The sequence below is a fragment of the Rhineura floridana genome, chromosome 3, assembly GCF_030035675.1.
Source record: "Rhineura floridana isolate rRhiFlo1 chromosome 3, rRhiFlo1.hap2, whole genome shotgun sequence".
Classification (NCBI taxonomy): domain Eukaryota; kingdom Metazoa; phylum Chordata; class Lepidosauria; order Squamata; family Rhineuridae; genus Rhineura; species Rhineura floridana.
In genome coordinates this window covers 7748306-7767648 of record NC_084482.1, presented here as the reverse complement: position 1 = coordinate 7767648, position 19343 = coordinate 7748306, and the positions used below count along the sequence as shown (strand labels likewise).

At 47.9% G+C, this 19343-nt stretch overlaps 1 protein-coding gene across 4 annotated transcripts in view; it reads right to left on the bottom strand.

Annotated features, from left to right (window-relative positions):
* Positions 1-629: 629 nt before the first annotated feature.
* The window catches only part of FLNA (filamin A), a 98253-nt gene continuing 79539 nt past the window's right edge, over positions 630-19343 (bottom strand). For all 4 annotated transcript variants that reach the window (XM_061614247.1, XM_061614248.1, XM_061614249.1 and 1 more), the window contains 9 exons: positions 18500-18622; positions 15071-15337; positions 13601-13738; positions 11087-11202; positions 7514-7646; positions 3552-3728; positions 3231-3449; positions 2631-2819; positions 630-1518 (listed from right to left, as the gene is read on the bottom strand). In XM_061614247.1, coding sequence (XP_061470231.1) covers positions 1331-1518; positions 2631-2819; positions 3231-3449; positions 3552-3728; positions 7514-7646; positions 11087-11202; positions 13601-13738; positions 15071-15337; positions 18500-18622 — 1550 coding nt within the window. In that variant the 3' untranslated portion in view covers positions 630-1330. The remainder of the gene's footprint in view (positions 1519-2630; positions 2820-3230; positions 3450-3551; positions 3729-7513; positions 7647-11086; positions 11203-13600; positions 13739-15070; positions 15338-18499; positions 18623-19343) is intronic.

The window sequence follows — 19343 nt, the reverse complement described above, 5'->3', positions numbered from 1 at the left end:
TAAACCTATAACAGCTATAGTTGATTGAGAGACCTTTTACCACAAACCTGCTTGGCCCAGGAGTGGACTGGCAAGGTCAAGGAGACTCGCCTAGGGGTAGTTAGCCCACCAGTCTTCCCCTTTGTGGTTGTGCAGCCACTGAGGAGGGTTGGACAGCCCTTGTTCACCAATTTCAGCTAAACCTAACCGGTCCAGCTAGCAGCCATGGAAACTGAGGGGGCACCACAGAATGCATTCCAGAATCCTTTGAGAGATGCAGGCATGGGCCTCCATGGAGGGTGGGGTCAGTTTCTCCCTTTGGATGAACCTTAATTCTCAGCTTTAATTTTTAAAAAAAGTTTCCAATATTTGTAGAACTTGAAACTATGAGAGATTTTGCCTCGTACCTCTTTTGGCAGAAGCTGTCATGCTCCCACCTTTCCATTATGTATGTTTTTCTTATTTGCAGTATTTACTCTGTCCCCGTCCCCTCCCTCTCTCCCAGAAAAATGCAGGCAATCAGTTGCAGGGCAATATGGAAAGGTGTCAACAAGTTCCAAAGACTCTGCTCGAAGCTGATGTCAACCCAGCCCAACAAATGAGAGCATCCCAAAAGACTCTGTAAACAGAATCGACCATGACAACGAACAGCCATTTGAAGCAGAACTTTTATTCCCTTACCTCCTCAAAAAGAAAGGAACTGGCAGTTGTGCACAACGACGACTTAAGACTTGGAAGGACTAGATTTTTTTTTGTTATAAACTGGCAAAGCAAGTAGAGACGCAACAGCAGCTCCTGCCACTGGTGATCAATAGAGCTTCCATCTCAAGCCGACGCAAGGGGGGAGGAAAATCTAGAGATCCAAAAAGACAGGCCGCCTGCAGTTCCATTGGGAGCAGTGGTTTTCTCTCAAGCAGTGGATGGCACTGATACAGGTATGCGGTATCCAGGTGCCAGTTTTTGATGGCGGAAGGACACCTCCCCAGCAAGCTTGGAGAGGGAGGCACAAAATTCAGTCCATGGGCACAAAGCCGGTGCTTTGACAAGAAAAGTGTAATCAGATGCTGCCCCTCTCCCCAAAAAGGGAGGAAAGGGGGGGGGAATCACTTGACAAAACTGGTTGGAAAGAGTTAGTGCTGCATGTAAACAGATCCACAGGAATTTCCCCTCACTCATCTCAAGGGCAACCTGCTCCCTCCCAACCCCCATAAAGCCAGACTCATTTGGTACAAACCCTGCCAAGTAAGTTTAAGAGGCAGTGTCTTAGGTGTGTGTGTGGGGGGGGGGTAGTGGCATTACAAATGGGGCTGAAGAGGGGCAGTGTTATAATCAGGCAGGGTGGGGGGAAGGATTAAGGCACAGAGATGTGGAAGGGGCTGCCGGGGATGTGCTCGTCTCCCCATTTCACCACCAGCACATAATCCCCTCTGTCCTTGAGCAGGTAGGTTACATTGTACAGCCGGTTGCCCAGGTGCTTCACCACAATCTCCTCGCAGGGGGTCTTGGGGCCATGCACACCCACCAGCAGCATGTTGTTCCCTGCAGGAAGAACAAAAGGATGAAGTCAGTCAGAAGTGACACACGTTGGGAATATTCAGGCTGGGCAATCCCATTTAAAATACACATTTTACATGAGAGTTGTAAAAAGGAATTAGCCCCAAATACCTCGCTAGCATAAGGTGATTATTCCACTACCTCACTCTTCACTCCCTCCATTTTCTAGATTAGCCTTCCTCAACCTGATGCCCTCTAGATGTTTTGGAGTAGAACTCCCATCAGTTGTGCTGGCTGGGGCTGATGGCAGTTGTAGTCCAAAACATCTGAGGGGCACCAGGTGGGAAAGGTTCTAGATCAGCCTTTCCCAACTGGTGTGCCTCCAGACGTTGTTGGACCACAACTCCCATCAGCCTCAGCCACTGGCAATGCTGGCTGAGGCTGATGGAAGTTGTGGTTCAACAACATCTGGAGGCACACTGGTTGGGAAAGGCTGTTCTAGATACTTACTTTTCTACTCTACTTCTCACTGTTCTGTAGCCATAAAAAGCCACTCTCTTGTCCAACAGCTTTTTCTCCTTTGTTCCCTCAAGACCCTTTTTAAAAGCCCTTCAGTCTCCATACTAGCAATACCTAAAACTCTTCTGCAATCTCTCTTCCTCTCTCCAATAATTTCCAATAAATGCCCTTACTAGAGTTGCCAACTTTGGGTGTCAAGCTCTGCCACCTCAGGCTGTACTTGGAGGCCATGCCTTGAAGATCCTGAATCTCAATTTCAGAAGCTACTCTTATTTGGCAACCCGAGTTACTTGTGTGTGTGTGCATGCACATGTGCATTTTTTTTTAAGGACACACCTATGGTATGTGGCTTGTTTGTCCACTACCCACACCAAGCCCCTGGACTAGGATTGAGCCAACTACACATTTCCATTCATAAAATTAATCTGACCCACTAAGCAACTCCATCCTGATCATCAGCTGGTCTTCTAAGCTAATCACTGGCTAAAAGAGATTTTTAAAGCTTCTTAACAACAAAGTTCTTGAAAGCTGACTTTGGCTTTCTACAGACAATTAAGACTCCATGCAGCAGCCACTTCTAAAACTGTGGTCATGTGCATTTCTTAGCCATTTCTCCCCAACAAATCTTTTACGCCTACCTGCTTTGCTGCAATCAACTGTGAAAGAGTTATTTTGGCCTACGAAGCCCTTGTTGAGGCCCAGGCCCTTGGCTACCACCTTGCTGGCATCAGAGGCAAACTTCGGTGCTGCTCCATCGGGTTTGGCCATTCCATCCATGAAGACTGAGGAAGTCTCATGGAGGCTGTGACTGGGGACAAGACGGGCTCCTGACAAGGGAAAAAGGAAGGCAGATGACATGAAAGTTCACAGAACCAAGTTGTATCTGGGCAACATGCTCTTTGTTCCCCCTCCCCTGCCACCCCCCAAATCCTCGTCAAAATCAGCCTTCCTCATCCTGGTGCCTTCCAGATGTTGTTGGTCTCCAACTCCCATCAGCATGGCCAATGATTAAAGACAATGGGAGCTGTACACCACCAACACCTGGAGGGGACCAAGCTGGGGAATGCTAATCTACACAAAAGCCAGAGCCTTTGCTGCAACAAGGAAGATGAGCCACTGCTGCTGGGTCTTTAGAGGAGGTCCATCACTCTGGGAGTTAGAAGAGCACCTAAAGAGTGGGCGACCCTCCTATCTTAGCTAGGCTTCCACTTCACACACACACGCACCACAGTGCTTACCTGTGATTTTGGCCTTGAAGGGGCTGCCAGCAATGTGGTATGGACCACCATATTTAATGGAGATGAGGTAGCTGCCAGGTGCCATGGGCGTGTAGATGACCTTGTAGCCCTCTGGGCACTCTTGGCAGTCCATCTTCACCTTAGAGGGACCGTCAATGGTGACAGCCAGTGCCCCAGGCCCAGCATTTGTGGTGTTGACTATGAATTCTGCAGGGCTTCCTACAGGGATAAGAGCAAAGAATGGGCGGTTTCCCTGCAAGGCTCTAAATATCCTCCCATTCCCCCCCCCCAAAAAAAATTCCCTTAGGATTTTCCTATTACCTGTCACGCCACCTTCCAAACCAGGGCCATAGGCAGACACCATCCCCGGATCTCCAGCTTGGCCCAGCTCCCCAACACGGATTTTGAAGGGACTGCCAGGAATGTGGCTACCATTGAATTTGACATCAACAGAGTAGATGCCATTCTCACGGGGGATGAAACGCACTGCATATTTGTCTGTGGCAAAGACAAAGGAGGAGGAACAGGCAGGTGTTAAAAGAGGCCAGCCAACCGTCGCCAGGGGCTCTGTGGCAAACCATTTAGGCACGTGCCAGAGAAAACAGATACACGGGAAGCACAAAAAAGGTAGAATATTCAGTCACATGGAAAATCTTACAAGCAGCCTCAGCCGATTAAGTTAAACACATTCAGTAAATAAAACCAGTATAAATGGAAGGCAAAAGCTAAGGACAGATCAATAAATCTTTAAAACAGGGCTGATGAACCTGTGGCCCTCCAGATGATGCTGGACTACAACTCCCATCATTCCTGACCACTGGCCAATGTGGGCTGATGGGAGTTGGATTCCAACAGCATCTGGAGGGCCACAGGTTCCCCAACTCTGATTTAATTGCTTAAGACCAAGAGCCAAAAACTAGACATGGAGACCTGTTCACATAGGCCCAGATTTTAAACAAGCATGCATAAAGTAGAAGGTGGGCATTTGGTTTCGAGCAGGGATGGGGAACTCTGGCCCATTGGCCAATCTCAGCCCATCAGAGGGTCCCATTTGATCTGCGAGGCCATGTTCGCCAAAACACACCCATCTGTCAATCAGCTGACACCACAATAACAGCATGTGATTGACATGTAGGTTGTTCCACACACCAGTCAAAGTTGGCTCCTGGAGTGGGACCAGGTCCCCCACCCCTGCTTTAGAGTAAAAGGCATTTGCAGTCACCAATAGTCTGAAGAGCCCCCATTGGCACCATATTTACTTTTGAGTAAGAAACACATCTGTAGCCTCAGGCTACATATTAAAATATTATTTTGTAGTTTGCACCTTCATTCCTTTTATGTGCAACTGGAACAGACCTAGATTTAACACAGGCGCAGTGAGTCTGGCATCTTGGTTAGTTTTGCCTTACCAGTGATGCTTTGTGGGATGCTACAGAAACAGTCCCGATCTGCTCCATCATCAACTGAACCTTATATGACACCCTGAATAGGGAGTCTCCAAACGAAGTGCCAGTTTTGGGGAATCGGAGTTTTAAGACGCCCAAAAGCCCCTTTGGAGCTTCAAAGGCAACCTGCAACTCTAGTGATCTTGCACCATGTTTTGCAACTTTTTCCAAAGTTTGCAGTTGTGTGTCAAAATAGTCATGCCAGATAGGAGATTATGTGCTGCCCAGAAGAATTTGCACTGCATTACCCCCAGATGCCACTACAGGAAACCAACTGTGCAGACTCAGAGTTTGATACAGCAGCCTTCATAACTCTGGTTTCTTCAGCAACAGGGATGTTGCATCCTTAAAGTAACTTGGGAAGGTGGGCATTTGACAGGTGGCTCCTGAACGACATTTGCTAACCCAGCAACTTCAGTCTGGAGAGTGGCAAAAGGAAAGAAATTCTGGGTTTTTTTTTATCCTGGACTGCTTAAGATACCCCCTGCCCACTTCCACCCTGGGCTCCCTGAATAGAATTAATACTAGGGAGAGTTCCTGAGCCAGCAGGAAGTGGCTGGGAACCAAAAATCTGCCTTTTTATTGGCCTTGGGCAAGTTTCTGCCCCTCCCATTTCCTCTTCTGCTTTGCCAACTGAATCAGCAACTGAGAAATGGAAACGAACTGCAGAAAGGAGTTCTGTTGCCACACCTATTAATTGTGTCTCAAAATATGAGTCATGCCAGACAGGAGATTATGGGCTGCCCAGAAGACCTTGCACTCCATCACCCCCAGATGCCACTACAGGAAACCAACTGTGCAGCCTCAGAGTTTGATACAGCAGCCTTCATAGCTCTGGTTTCTTTAGCAACAGGGATGTTGCATCCTTAAAGTAACTTAGGAAGGTGGGCATAGCCAGTGGCCCAGAGGACCCTTGAAGGGTCCCTTGTTAGGGTGGCACTCCTGTTCTATGATCTGTGGCAGCAGCGGGTCCTGCAACCCAACCCTGCCACGAATTGCAGACAGGGAGCTCCCAGGCACCCTACCCGATAGTGCAGGCTTCAATAAATCCGCCCACATGTCCCACCTACAGTGTAAGGTGCATGCATGCCTGCCATCACCCAAGATGGCGGTGTGGGCTTCTCTAAGGGGCTGATGCCCCCCCACCATCTTACTTGATGGCACACTAGGCATGCATGTCATTTATATGACATGAGAGGCAGGTGGGGTGTGCATATAGGCTTATTAGTCCCATGCCGCCTGTATGGGGTGTGTGTTGGGCTACGGCACACGGGCCCACGGCAGGCTGGTTCCCCAGGGCTCAGTCATGCCCGGCACTAGCCATGCTTATATCCACCCCATGGAAATCTGGGGAACGTAGTTTGAGGATATGGAGACTACCAACATGACTGCAGTGTCAGCACAACTCTGGTGTTGAAAAGCTTGCACTGGCTGCCCATATGCTATTAGGGTAGGTTCAAGGTTCTTGTATGTTCAAGGTTCTCACCAGGCCTCCTCTCCATGAGACCAAGGTTGCTGATTGCATGTACTGGAGGTTGGGCCCACAGGGCAGTCTAGGGATTCTGCTCTTGTACCGTCCACCACACTGCACGACGGACTCCCTGGCCGAGGTCCTAGAGGTGGTCTAGGATGGGCGGGCGCAATCCCCTAATTTGTTGGTTCTGGGGGATTTCAATGTACATGCGGAGGCCATCCTCACAGGGGCACCTCAGGACTTCATGGAATCCACGGCTTCCTGGAAGCTGCACCTTATTTCCATGGGGCCCACCCATATAGCTGGTAATTTATTTGTGTTTGGTAATGTATTTGTCTCGTGATCTGAAAATAGGGGGTACATCCATCACCCCCTTGTCAGATCACTACTTGGTGAGGGTGGACTTTTCAATGCCACAAACCCTACATGGGGGTAGAGGACCAATTAGGATGGTCTGCCCCAGGTGTCTGATGGATTCCTGAATGCGCTTGGGGACTTTATGGAGCCTGCAGAGGGGCACTCGGTTGAGACCCTGGTGGAGGAGTGGAACGAGGCAATCACCGGGACATTAGACCAGGAGGCTCCGAAACGCCCTCTCCCCCTGAATAGAACTGACAGCACCGTGGTATACTCCACAGTTGTGAACTCTGAGGCAGGAGGCGAGACGGCTAGAGCACCGGTGATCGAAATCTCGCTTGGAGGACGATTGGACATGGGTTAGAGCAGCTGCGGCAGCCTACCATGTGGCAACAAGGGCAGCAAAAAAGGATTTTTATGCTGCCTCTATTGCGTCCGCAGAGTGCTGTCCCAGGAGGCTGTTCCAAGTGGTCCGAAGCCTGGTCGGTCCAGTTGCCTCGGAACCGATGGGACATACTAAAACCTCCTGCGATGAGTTTGCAAAGCACTTTGCGGATAAATCGACTGTCTAAAGAGTGTGATTCCATGCGCTGTGGATACAGTAAGCGAGCCAGAGTCGGCCAGTGGCTCTCTGGTGATGTGGGATCGGTTTCAGCTTCTTCCTTCTGATGAAGTGGACAAGGTGCTTTCAACCACCTGCTTACTCGATCCTTGCCCGTTGTGGCTCATCATGAGCTGCAAGGACAGATTGGGCGAGGGGATCAAGATGGTGGTAAATACGTCCCTGGAAGAGGGAGTAATGCTTCTGTTTGACTATAAAGCATCTAGCAATATTCATCTTTGACTAACCCAGTTGGTCCCTCCCCACCTCAGATGGGGAACAGAGGCCAAACTGGCTGGATAGCAAAAGATCTCAAGTCTGTCTAAATACAGGGTAGGCAAACCATAGCCATCCAGATCTTGAAACCCTGTTCTGCCAGAGGGAGGCAGTGCCAGGCCTTCCTTACCTTCATCAATTTCTGTGACATGGCACTCTTCCAGGGCCCCCGAGGGGCTGTGCACCTTGGCATCAATCACACCCTTGGCCCCATTCAAGCTGACGGCAAACGAGGCTGGCTGGTTCACTTTTAACCCTGACTCCTGGAAGCACAGAGCGCGTTAGGCAGCAGAAAGGACGGAGCGGGCAATGGCATCAAGCTTTGGCTACCATGAAGCCTCTTCTTATTTATTTATTTATTTATTATTTTATTTATTGCACTTTTAAACTGCCCTTTAGCAACAGGTTCTCAGGGTGGTGTACAACAGAATAAAACCACATTTAAAAACCAATGAATGTTGGTTTTATATAAATATAAAAACACATTAAAAACAGATTAAGACAAAATTAATAGAGATTACAATTAACTATAAAATTAAAATTAAAACTAAAATTAAAATGCCTGGGCAAAGAGGTAGGTCTTTACCTGGCACCGAAAAGATATCAAAGAAGGCGCCAGGCGTATCTCATCAGGGAGGGCATTCCATAATTCAGGGGCCACCACTGAGAAGGCCCTAGATCTTGTTATTGCTCTCCGGGCCTCCTTGTGACTTGGGACCCGGAGAAGGGCCTTCGACGTAGAGCGCAGCGAACGGGTAGGTTCATAGTGGGAGAGGCGTTCCATCAGGTATTGCGGTCCGGTGCCGTTAAGGGCTTTATAGGTAAGAACCAACACTTTGAATCTGGCCCGGAAACGTATTGGTAGCCAGTGCAGCTGGGCCAGGACAGGTGTTATATGATCAGATCTTTTAGTCCGAGTAAGAACTCTGGCCGCAGCATTCTGCACCAGCTGAAGTTTCCGAACCGTCTTCAAAGGTAACCCTACGTAGAGTGCATTACAGTAATCCAATCTAGAGATTACCAGAGCATGGATAACTGAGGCAAGGTTCTCCCTGTCCAGATAGGGTCGTAGTTGGGCTACCAGCCGAAGCTGGTAGAACGCATTCCGTGCCACCGAGGTGACCTGAGACTCCAGAGACAGGAGCGGATCTAATAAGACCCCCAAACTACGGACCTGCTCCTTTAGGGGGAGTGTAACCCCATCTAGGGTAGGTCGGGCATCAACCATCTGGGCAGAGGGCCCCCCCACCAACAGCATCTCAGTTTTGTCAGGATTGAGTCTCAGTTTATTAGCTCTCATCCAGTCCATTATCGCGACCAGGCAGCGGTTTAGTACATTAACAGCCTCACCTGAAGAAGATGAAAAGGAGAAATAGAGCTGCGTATCATCAGCATATTGCTGAAAACGCACTCCAAAACTCCTAATGACCTCGCCCAGCAGCTTCATATAGGTATTAAAGAGCATGGGGGACAGAACTGAGCCCTGCGGGACCCCATATTGGAGTACCCAGGGCCTCGAGTAATGCTCCCCAAGCACCACCTTCTGGAGACGGTTCTTGAGGTAGGAGCACAGCCACTGCCAAGCAGTGCCTCCAACTCCTAAATCCGCAAGTCGCCCCAGAAGGATACCATGGTCGATGGTATCAAAAGCCGCTGAGAGATCAAGGAGAACCAACAGAGTTACACTCCCTCTGTCCTTCTCCCGACAGAGGTCATCATACAGGGCGACCAAGGCCGTTTCTGTACCAAACCCCGGCCGAAAGCCCGATTGAAATGGATCCAGATAATCAGTTTCATCCAAGAGAGCCTGGAGCTGGCGAGCGACCATGCGCTCTAGGACCTTGCCCAGAAAAGGAACATTTGCTACCGGTCTATAGTTGTCAAGATTGTTGGGGTCCAAGGAGGGTTTTTTTAGGAGCGGTCTCACCACCGCCTGCTTTAGGCAGTGTGGGACCACTCCCTCTCGTAAAGAGGCATTAATCACCTCCTTGGCCCAGCCGGCTGTTCCATTTCTGCTAGCTTTTATTAGCCACGAGGGGCAAGGATCCAGAGCAGAAGTGGTCGCCCGCACCTGTCCAAGCACCTTGTCCACATCCTCGAGCTGTACCAACTGAAATTCATCCAATTAAACAGGACAGGACTGTGCTCCGGACACCTCATTGGGTTCAACTGCAACAATGTTGGAGTCAAGGTCCCGGCGGATGTTCAAGATCTTGTCTTGGAAGTGTCTCGCAAACTCGTTACAGCGGGCTATTGATGGTATCATTGCGTCCTGAGGACCAGAATGTAAAAGTCCCCAGACAATTTTATAAAGTTCCGCTGGGCGGTTAGAAGATGACTGAATGGAGGCAGCAAAGTGCTGCTTCTTTGCTGCTCTCACCGCCTTCACATAGAGTTTGGTAGAGGCCTTCGCAAGTGCATGATTACAGGCGTCGGGAGTTTGTCTCCATTTGCACTCAAGCCATCTCCTATCTTGCTTCATCTTAGCTCCGAGGTATACCAAGGTGCCAATTGAGCTCTGCAGCGGAGAGGGCGCACCGGGGCGATCGCGTCAGCTGCCCGGGTCATTTCCGTATTCCACAGAGTGACCAGGGTTTCGACAGCAGCGTCAGTTTTATCAGCCGGAAAACTCCCTAGAGCCTTTTGAAAACCCTCAGGATCCATCAGTCTCCGGGGACGGACCATCTTAATTGGTCCTCCACCCTTGCAGAGGGGAGAACACATTGTGAGTCTAAACCTCAATAGGCGGTGATCTGTCCATGACAAAGGAATAGATGTAAAATTCCTCACTCCCAGATCACCATCCCCTAATCCAGTGGCAAAAATCAAGTCTAGAGTGTGCCCCGATATATGTATAGGGCCAGTAACAAATTGAGACAGCCCCATGGCTGTCATGAAGTCCTGAGCCGCTCCAGACAAAGCGGTCTCGGCATGAATGTTGAGATCCCCCAATACCTAGAGTTTGGGGGATCGCAACAGTAAATCCGAGACCACCTCTGTCAGCTCAGTTAGGGAAGCTGTTGGGCAGCAGGGTGGACGGTACACCAACAGTACTCCCAGTCTGTCTCGCTGACCCAACATAATATGAAGACACTCCAGACCATTAGCCACATGGATAGCATGCCTCCCTCTCCCCCAGTGAGGACAAGACTGAAGCTCACTTACCTGAGCCAGGTGGCTTAGAGAGGGAGAGCTGCCCCAGGAAGCTGGGCCGAGGCGCAAGAGGAAGGCAGGCAAGAGGCAAACAGGGGAGATTTATTAGACTAGCACCCTGAAAAGAGGAAGGCCAGTAGTCTTCAAGGATGGCAGCAAGATTGGCAGAGGCATGGGCCCAAGGAAGCTCTCCATCTTTAAGCCCCAGCAGCCTGGAGGTGCAGAGACTGTTAGCAGCCTTTAAACGAGACACGAGAAAAACCCCAGAGCAGATCCCTGTGTGGCCAGCAGGGCTGGCACCGTGACTGTCCTGAGGATGGCTACAAGACACTTGTGTGTCACTTTTTCCCCCCTCTTGGTAAAAATGCCCAGCCACTCCAGCCTCCAAGACCAGTACAGATTGGGAGCACACCTTTCCTCTAAAACTGATCCCTTCCCCTCTTCAGGATCCAAACCCTGAAACAAGGAACAGCCAGCCCAAGACAGCAACAGTGCCAACTCAATCCAGCCAGCAGGGGGAGCAAATGGGCGGTTTCTCCCAGTGCCTCACCTGAAGACTAGAAACAGTGAGTCGACGGGAATCATCTGAGGTGGAGGTGGCAGGTACCACAAAGGGACTGTCCGGGATGTGCTCATCATTGAACTTCACAGAAACCTCATAGTCACCTGCAAGGGAAGAGGGAGGGAGGGAGAGTTAGGGATGCTTATCCAAACAGCTCAGCAGCTGTCTGGAATCTTTTTTTGGAGTTTGTTTTAACTGTGTAATATTAGCCTGCCAGAACATTTGAGATCGGTATCTGAAGCCCTGCTCTGTCAGGTTAGCAGGTATGAGGGCCTGTTCAGTAGCAGACCTCCACATCTGGCTTCATCACTGCTGGTTTTTAAAGGAACACTCTGAAGATATTTTTATTTCAGTCTTCATATGGTTAACGGGCTGTGTAAAAAGATTTGTTAGCTCCTGCTGTCGCCAATTTTAATTCAATGATTTTTAAATTTAATGATGTTTGTAATTATTGTATTTTCTCTTTTATGAAATTATCAGATCTACATGCAGATGGATCATATGGAGCAACTACTATTTGGACAACATTGGAATCACAGCATGCATTTCATATTTAACAATTTGCTCAAAATTACATATTTTGACAACTGCCAAAAATGGAGTGACAGATGCCCAACGAATATGCTGAGTGCGGATTTCTGCATCTGATGAGTTTTAGCAAAGTCCAAAAAGCTTCAGCATTCAGAAGTTCTTCTATAATCACCATACTACCTCATGCGCTAATCCTACACCAATTAAGAGATTTGTGTTCATAAAGGCAGAGTTTACAGTAATGTGTCTCCCAGATACAATCCTCTGGTGAAAGGAGCCCTCCACTCCTTTAATAGAAACATTTGGGATCTATCTACAATTTCCTCCCCCACTTGCAATTTGCAGGATGGCCAGTTACCCAATCTCGCATTCCAGATGGCTGTTCCAAAAATCTGCCAGCCTCATTAGCAAACAGAAAGCTCTTTAGAATGCTGGAGCCATTCCAAGTATAGCTGGCAACAGATGGCCTGTTGGATTCCAGAAGCTGGCTGCCATGTGGATTCACCAAGTGCCTTATGGGAGCCATTTCCAAGAGAAGGAGCTAGAACAAACTCTGAAGAGTCTCTGCCTCTGGAGCTGCTCCAGTACCCACCCAATGGAATATGCCTCAGTTTTAGAGTTGCTACATACAGCTATCATTTGCTTTGTGCTCAACATACAATCACTCCCAATTTCAGGCACAGCAGGATCCAATGTCCAATTGAGAACATGATCCACGTTTATTATTGTTTAAACGGTTCTACGCCCTACTCTCCAGTCAAAAAGGCTTGCAGGGCAGCTTACAAAAAAAAAATAAGTAGTAAGACAGTCTGCATCATCTAGCTTACAATCCAGAAGACATGACACAAGAAAAGGGGGGGGGAGGCTGTGGCAGTCCTATGGCTGCCCTGTACTGAGACACAGCATGAACCTTGCCCTTCTGAGCCCACCTACTCTAGTTATCTTACCTCCTGCTTTAATATTTGAGTTTCTGGCTCCTATAGCTCTGCCGAGGAAGATTCTGAAGTCCCCACAAACTCAAAGTCTTTGTCCTAGCACTGAAAACCTAGATGCAGTGTTTCAATCATTTATCTGGTGATGTTTAAGGCCCCAGTCTCCATTCTTGCCTTCTCTACTACCTTGACATGGCTACCTCTTCCTTAGATCCAGTTAAGAGTCTTCTCTTGGTTGTCCATCTCTTCAGCTGCTCCTCCACTGGAGGACCCTATGCTACAGGGCCACCTACACTCTGCAGGCTCTTCCTACAGTTATTTATTAAGACTTGTATATATGCCACTTTTTGGCTCTAACAAGGGCCACCCCACAAGGTGGGGGTTTACAAGGGAAAAAATACAAGAACCAGTGCGAACACTAGAAGTGAGGATAGCCAATGTGGTGCTCTCCAGATGTTGTTGGGCTCCCAACTCCCATCAACTCCTGCCAGCTTGGCCAATGGTCAGGGAAGATGCAAAGTGTAGTCCAGTAACATCTGGAGGGCATCATGTTGGGTACCCCTGCAGTAACAATTGTCACTGCCCTCCTGGAAATCATGAAGAATGAATGGGGACAATCTAACCTCCCTAGGGAAGGTATCCCAGAGAACCAGGGTGCTGCTCCAGAGAAGGCCCTGTGCTGCATTGCCACCAAACCCTCTTTTTTTGGGAAGGACTTATTTGTTCACTCCCTTACTATTAATAAAACCTGTTTTTAATCCATACCTCATTTTACTGATTTCCCCTCTTATGAAAGTTGAACGCCAACACTGCATGCTGGAGATAGCAGAGACCAACGTTTTGATCTCTCACCAAATCTTCCCCAATCCTCATACATCTGCTAGAGAAACTGCTCCACCTACTCAGGTGCACGATCAGAACCCCCTGCCCCCGCAAACATCCAAGCTACTGCTGACTTCTCCCTTTCCTCTTTAAGCCTGCTGTTAAAAACCTTCAGTCGTGCAGCAATCGTCTCCAGTTTAACTCTGTGGCTACTTACCAGGTTCTTGCACAACATAGGAAACTCCACACGAACCATCTTTCCGGTCCTCAAAAGCAATCTCTGCCTTACTGGGGCCCTCCACGGCAATGGAGAGACCACCAGCACCAGCCTCCCGTGTCCAGATGCTAAACTCCGCTAGGGGAACAAGGCAAATAGTCCGGTTAGGGGTAACTGGAGCTCCATCTTCCACTTTTGACAAAAGGGAGCCCCATCTTAGCACTAAGGTACCAGACTTGGGACAAAAAGATTTCCCCTACGATATCTAAAACTTCTTTGATGCTTTTTCCCCCAGTGACTGTTGTACATCCTAGGACAGCCTTTCCCAACTAGTGGGCCACCAGATGTTGTTGGACCACAATTCCCATCTTTCCTGACCATTGCAATGCTGGCTGAGCCTGATGGGAGTTGTGGTCCAACAACACCTGGTGGCCCACTAGTTGGGAAAGGCTGTCCTAGGACAACTTTCCCCAACCAGGTGCCCTCCAGATGTTTCACATCAGAGCCCGCACCATCCTTGTTGGCAGGGGCCAATGGGAGTTTTAGTCCAACACATCTGGAAGGCACCAGGTTTGGGAAGGCTGCCCTAGGGGGATAACTTTGAAGGCATTGGAAACCCCTGATCCTTCAACCTTTGAGTTCTGGGATGCCAGTTGTTGGCATGACAGCAAGAGTGATGGGTGCTATACAAAAATAATCACCCATACACATACAGAATACAGGACCCTTTTCCAAGGATATTGAAGCATAAAGTTTGAGAGAGGGGACAGGGTGATATGAAATGGTAGGAGGAACACAAAATTGGGTGCATCCTTGCATCAGTTCCCTTCTCCCTCTTATTGGTAAAGGTGGCAAACCTGTGGCTCTCCAGGTGCTGGTGGACTACAACTCCCATCACCCCAGATTGTGTGGTTTTGCTGCCTGGGGACAACAGGAGTTCGGAGTCCAAGCAATGTCTAGAGGGCCTAAGTTAGCTACCCCTGCAGTTAAGTCTGACAAGGGCATGAGCTGTCTCAACTGACAGAGTGCATTGCTTGCCTTATTCAAGCATAGGCTACCAGCTTAAGTGCTCATTTTATTGATTTAACAAAACCTCTAAGAGGTTTACAAAAAACATTACAATTGTCAACAAAGCAATTAAAAACAAGTAATTAAAACATTTTAAAAACAATTAAAACAGCTATAGACAAAAAAGATTAGAAAACAACATCATGTCTGGATAGCTTGCCTAAACAAAAAAGTTTTAATCAGGCACCAAAAAGAATACAGTGAAGGTGCCCGCCTGATGTCAACAGGCAGGGAGTTCCAAAGAGTTAAGTGCTGCCACACTAAAAGAACCATTTCTAACAAGTGAGAAACAAGTATTATGCAACACGTAGCAGGGCCAGAAACAGGAAGGTTACACCCATTCCACAACTCCCAAGTCTGACCCTTTTTCCTGACCCCACCTCTTCAAGGCGACAGTCATACCTGGCATGCCAGCTTCAGCTCTCTCCAATCCTGGGCCACCTGCCCGGACCTTGTGTGCACCACCCTCTCCAAGAGGGCCCACAGTAAATTGGAAGGGGCTCCCAGGCACATGCTGCCCTTTGTATTTGACGCTGACCGAATGGATGCCCGTCTCAGTGGGCACAAAGCGGATGCAGTAAGTGTTGTTTTCTGCCTCCAAGATCTCTGCATCGTGGGATTTGCCTGATGGGCTGGTCACCTGGGCTGTCATGTCCCTGATGTTGATTTCTGGGGAACGAGGGACAGAAGTTAAGGTGCTTATAGAAAGAGAGGGCTGCAGCTTCACTCCTTCCCCGATGGCTACTAGCACCAGACCTCAAGACCTGCACACACCTGTACTCCCCGCCCTCCCACCCTGTTCCTGAAGAAACTGAATGTGTGCTGCTCCTGTTCGAGCAATCAAGTCCTTAAAAGAAAAAGTCCAGATCCATATCATCTCATTTCTCCTGAACATAAAAATAAACATGTTCAATTCAATATTTATTGTACGGTCAATGACCCGTTATACATAAAATTGCATAGTAAAAATTAAAATTAAAATTACAGGCATATAAAATTGAAATAAGAAGGTGTGAAAGAGTGAGATCTGTCATCGCTAGGGGTTTGTGACATTTTCACCATGTATGGATTGAGCCAGATGTAGAAACTTGGCGACCCTGAGTGAAATGAGTTTGTCAGTACCAGCTAGGAGAAGTTGTAATTGGTCGGGAATTGTTCTGTATTGTGGGAAATTTGCAATCAGAGGTTTTAAGATCTTGTCATGTGGGATGGAATATAAAGGGCAGGTAAAAAGAACGTGTGAAAGGGATTCAATTTCGTTAAAGGGGCAAGAGCAAAGGCGTTGAGCGTGCGGAATGCCCCGATAGCGGCCTTCAAGTATGGCTGACGTTAGGCAATTAAGCCTGGCCCTAGTGAAGGCTAATCTATAACACGGAAGGTCAATAAATTCAAAGTATGGGGCAGGGAGGGGAGTAAAAAACTTCAACCCAGAGTATAAAAGGGAACATATCTTGGCGGCGTTAGCTGTATCCTGCTGGAGATCTATATCTCTTAGTCTCCTATTGATGGCAGCTTTAATTGAAATTGAATCCAGGGGCGTTAATGACTCCCAGGGGAGGCCAAGAGAAGAAAATTTATGCAGGACCAGTTTAGCCCAGGAGGTATTAAAGGAGTCTAACTGGATGGATGAGAGATATCCCTGCGCAAGATTGGAATTGGCCAGCTTGGCCCAAAAACACAATGTTCGGGTCCAGGCAAGATATTCTAGGGAGGGCATCCCGGTCTCAAGCCTCAGAACTGCGTTGGACACGCAGCGAGGGACACCTAGGATGGAGCGGAGGAAATTAGATTGGATCGCCTCTATTTTGGGACAGAGATTAAGGAACCATACTGGACTTCCGTACAGAAGTTGGGAGATAATCTTGGCGGCGAAGACCCTGGTGGCTGCAGGGACAAATTGGCCGCCTTTGGAAAAATAAAAGCGTAATAGCGCTTTAGCTGTGGCCCTAGCCACGGCGACAGAGGAACGTATATGGGGGGTCCAAGATAATGAAGAATGGAACGTGATCCCCAGGTATTTGTATTCCCGCACCTGGGAAATCCTCTGGCCATTAATTCTCCAGACTGATGTAGCTAGCTGCGGGGAGAAGATCAGAATTTTCATTTTAGAGAAGTTGATGGTCAGGCGGTTGGAGGCACAATAAGCCATATAGGTGCGTAAGAGCCTTCTGAGGCCTATTTTGGATAGGGATAGTAAAGCCGTATCATCAGCGTATAGTAATAGGGGACAGGCCTGGTCTGCAATTTGGGGAGAGTGAAAGTTGGTAGATTGGCAGTAGGAACTGAGATCATTCAAATAAAGATTGAAAAGTGTGGGGGCCAGTATGCAACCTTGTCTTACTCCCCTATTGACTAGAATGGAGTTAGTCATGGATCCATCAGATCTACACCGGACCCTGAAAGTAGAAGGCTGGTAAAGTTGGTAAATGAGAAATAAAAGTCTTTTATCGATAGATGTTTGCAGAAGTATTGTCCAGAGCCTGTCTCTAGGTATTGAATCAAAGGCCGTTTGAAGGTCAATAAAGGCCACATAGAGACCATTGCCTAAGGGGCTAGTGTATTTTTCGGCAAGGTGTCTTAGGAGGATGCAATGGTCGATGGTAGATCTAGCTTTTCTAAAACCTGCCTGTTCGGGGCCAAGAATGTGTGCTGCTCCTGTTCGAGCAATCAAGTCCTTAAAAAAAAAAGTCCAGATCCATATCATCTCATTTCTCCTGAACATAAAAATAAACATGTTAAGTATGAGGCTAGTAATACTGCAAGCCCTATTGTTCCATGTTGAGGCCAGGAAACATCCTTCCAAGCAATTAATACCAGTGATTTTACCTACTAGGGCTAGTTCCACAATAATCTCACATGAGCTGACAACCCACCCCCATGTGCAGCCAGAAGTATTTCACTGTATAAGCAAATGCCAAACTACTTCCTCCATAGCTGATCCAAGTTCTACACAATGTGAAGCCTTTACTGCTAGACAGCGTTAGTTATAGCAGGGGAGGGAGGAAGAGTACACTGAATACCCACTTTCCAAGGAGATCCCCCTCAAGGAGGTCAATCTGCAGCAGTCCTATTTTGCCTTTTCAAAACATGCATGAAATTGCCCTCATTATTTCCAAGTAGTTCTGCTGACACAAGGGTTTGGACACAATGCCCTAAACTGCTGGTTTATATTCAAATGAAAGCAGCGTCCACTCAACTTGTAAACACAGCACTCCATTCACATTTGTACTCCTAAGCCTTACAACCAGGGTGGGGGAGCAACCCCACAAAACAAAAGAACTGGTTTTATCATACAGAATTCTGAAACTGCGTATGAAAAGGGAAAAAAACACTTTAAAAGTCAGGAAATGAACAGGAAGGAAGGAATTCTGATGGGATGGGAGAACAAGCCAATTCAGAAGGCATTGAGGTCCACATAAAATGAGGTCAGGAGCCGCACTGAGGTTTATAATGTTTGAGTTGCATTTCTATTTTTAAAAAGTGCTCAAGTGTGCATATTGTATTATTAAGTCCAATCTTCTGGCTTCCAAAGTATTGCTGGGCATTGTCCATTGTGAAGCCCACCCCACCGGAACCTCAAGAACCAGATACTGGTTTTAAAAGCAATGTCCCCAGGACAGCGGCCTTCCTTTCATGCCAGACACCAAATTTCCTACTTCCCCTGTGCCAAATGAAAGGGTAGAACTGGCGCAATGCTGCCATCATCCTTTCAGCCTTATAGCAAGTTTTGGTGTTTTGTGCAATAGCTCTCCACTGCTTGGTTAATTTAGGTGCAGACGGCACTCCAACCTTCCTCTATTCCCCTCCCAAGTCCATCCTCAAGCCGCTCACCTGGGATCTTCAAACTGAGGTCGCACTGGCTGCCGATGTTGGCAACCGAGGGGGCTTTGCGGCACCGTGTGATCATCTGCTTCATTCGTCCTTCTCCTGTCACCTTCACAGAAAATGGGCTCCCTGAACCAGAGGAATGAGTGACAAAGTAAGCCTTTTGAGAGGGGAAGTTAAAAATGGGAAAAGCAAATACAAATTTATGGATACTTTCTAAAAACTGCACAAGGTAAAGCAGTATGTGGGTAATCATGCATTTGGATAGGGGTAGGAAAGGACCACTTTGGGGGCAGAAGTCCAGGGAAGCATCAACTTCCTTGTAAAATATTAAGGATGTCAGTCAGTTCCACACATTCACCACTCCCAACACAATTTCTTCTCTTCCAGCATTAAATCTCATTAAGAAAACTGCACATTCAGCTTTGTCACATGTTTGTTAGGCTTATCACTCCAAACTGGGAAGTTGAAGAATGAATAATTGGATATTCTCTATAAGAGGCCTAAAGAACTAAATCAGGAAGCAAACTAGCTCAGGCCTCTTCTTCCCGATATGCTGCTTGGGAAATGTAAACAACCATTAGGCTATCCCTTTACCTGCCCTCCAGAGCAGCAAAAAGCTGTACCATGCAACTTGTAGGCTACATATACATAAAAGAGCAGATATATATCTTGAAAGTGCTGACAGTCTTCCCCCACCACATTCCTGCAACACTTTGTATCTGTAGTTCAATCAGAAGCAACTTTGGAAGGTAATGCATGGCAGGGTGGTCTAAGGAGTGTAAAAGGGGAAGCATCTGGCATGCATTCCTGTGTTGACCAAATTACCATCCATTTCCTGAAAATGGAT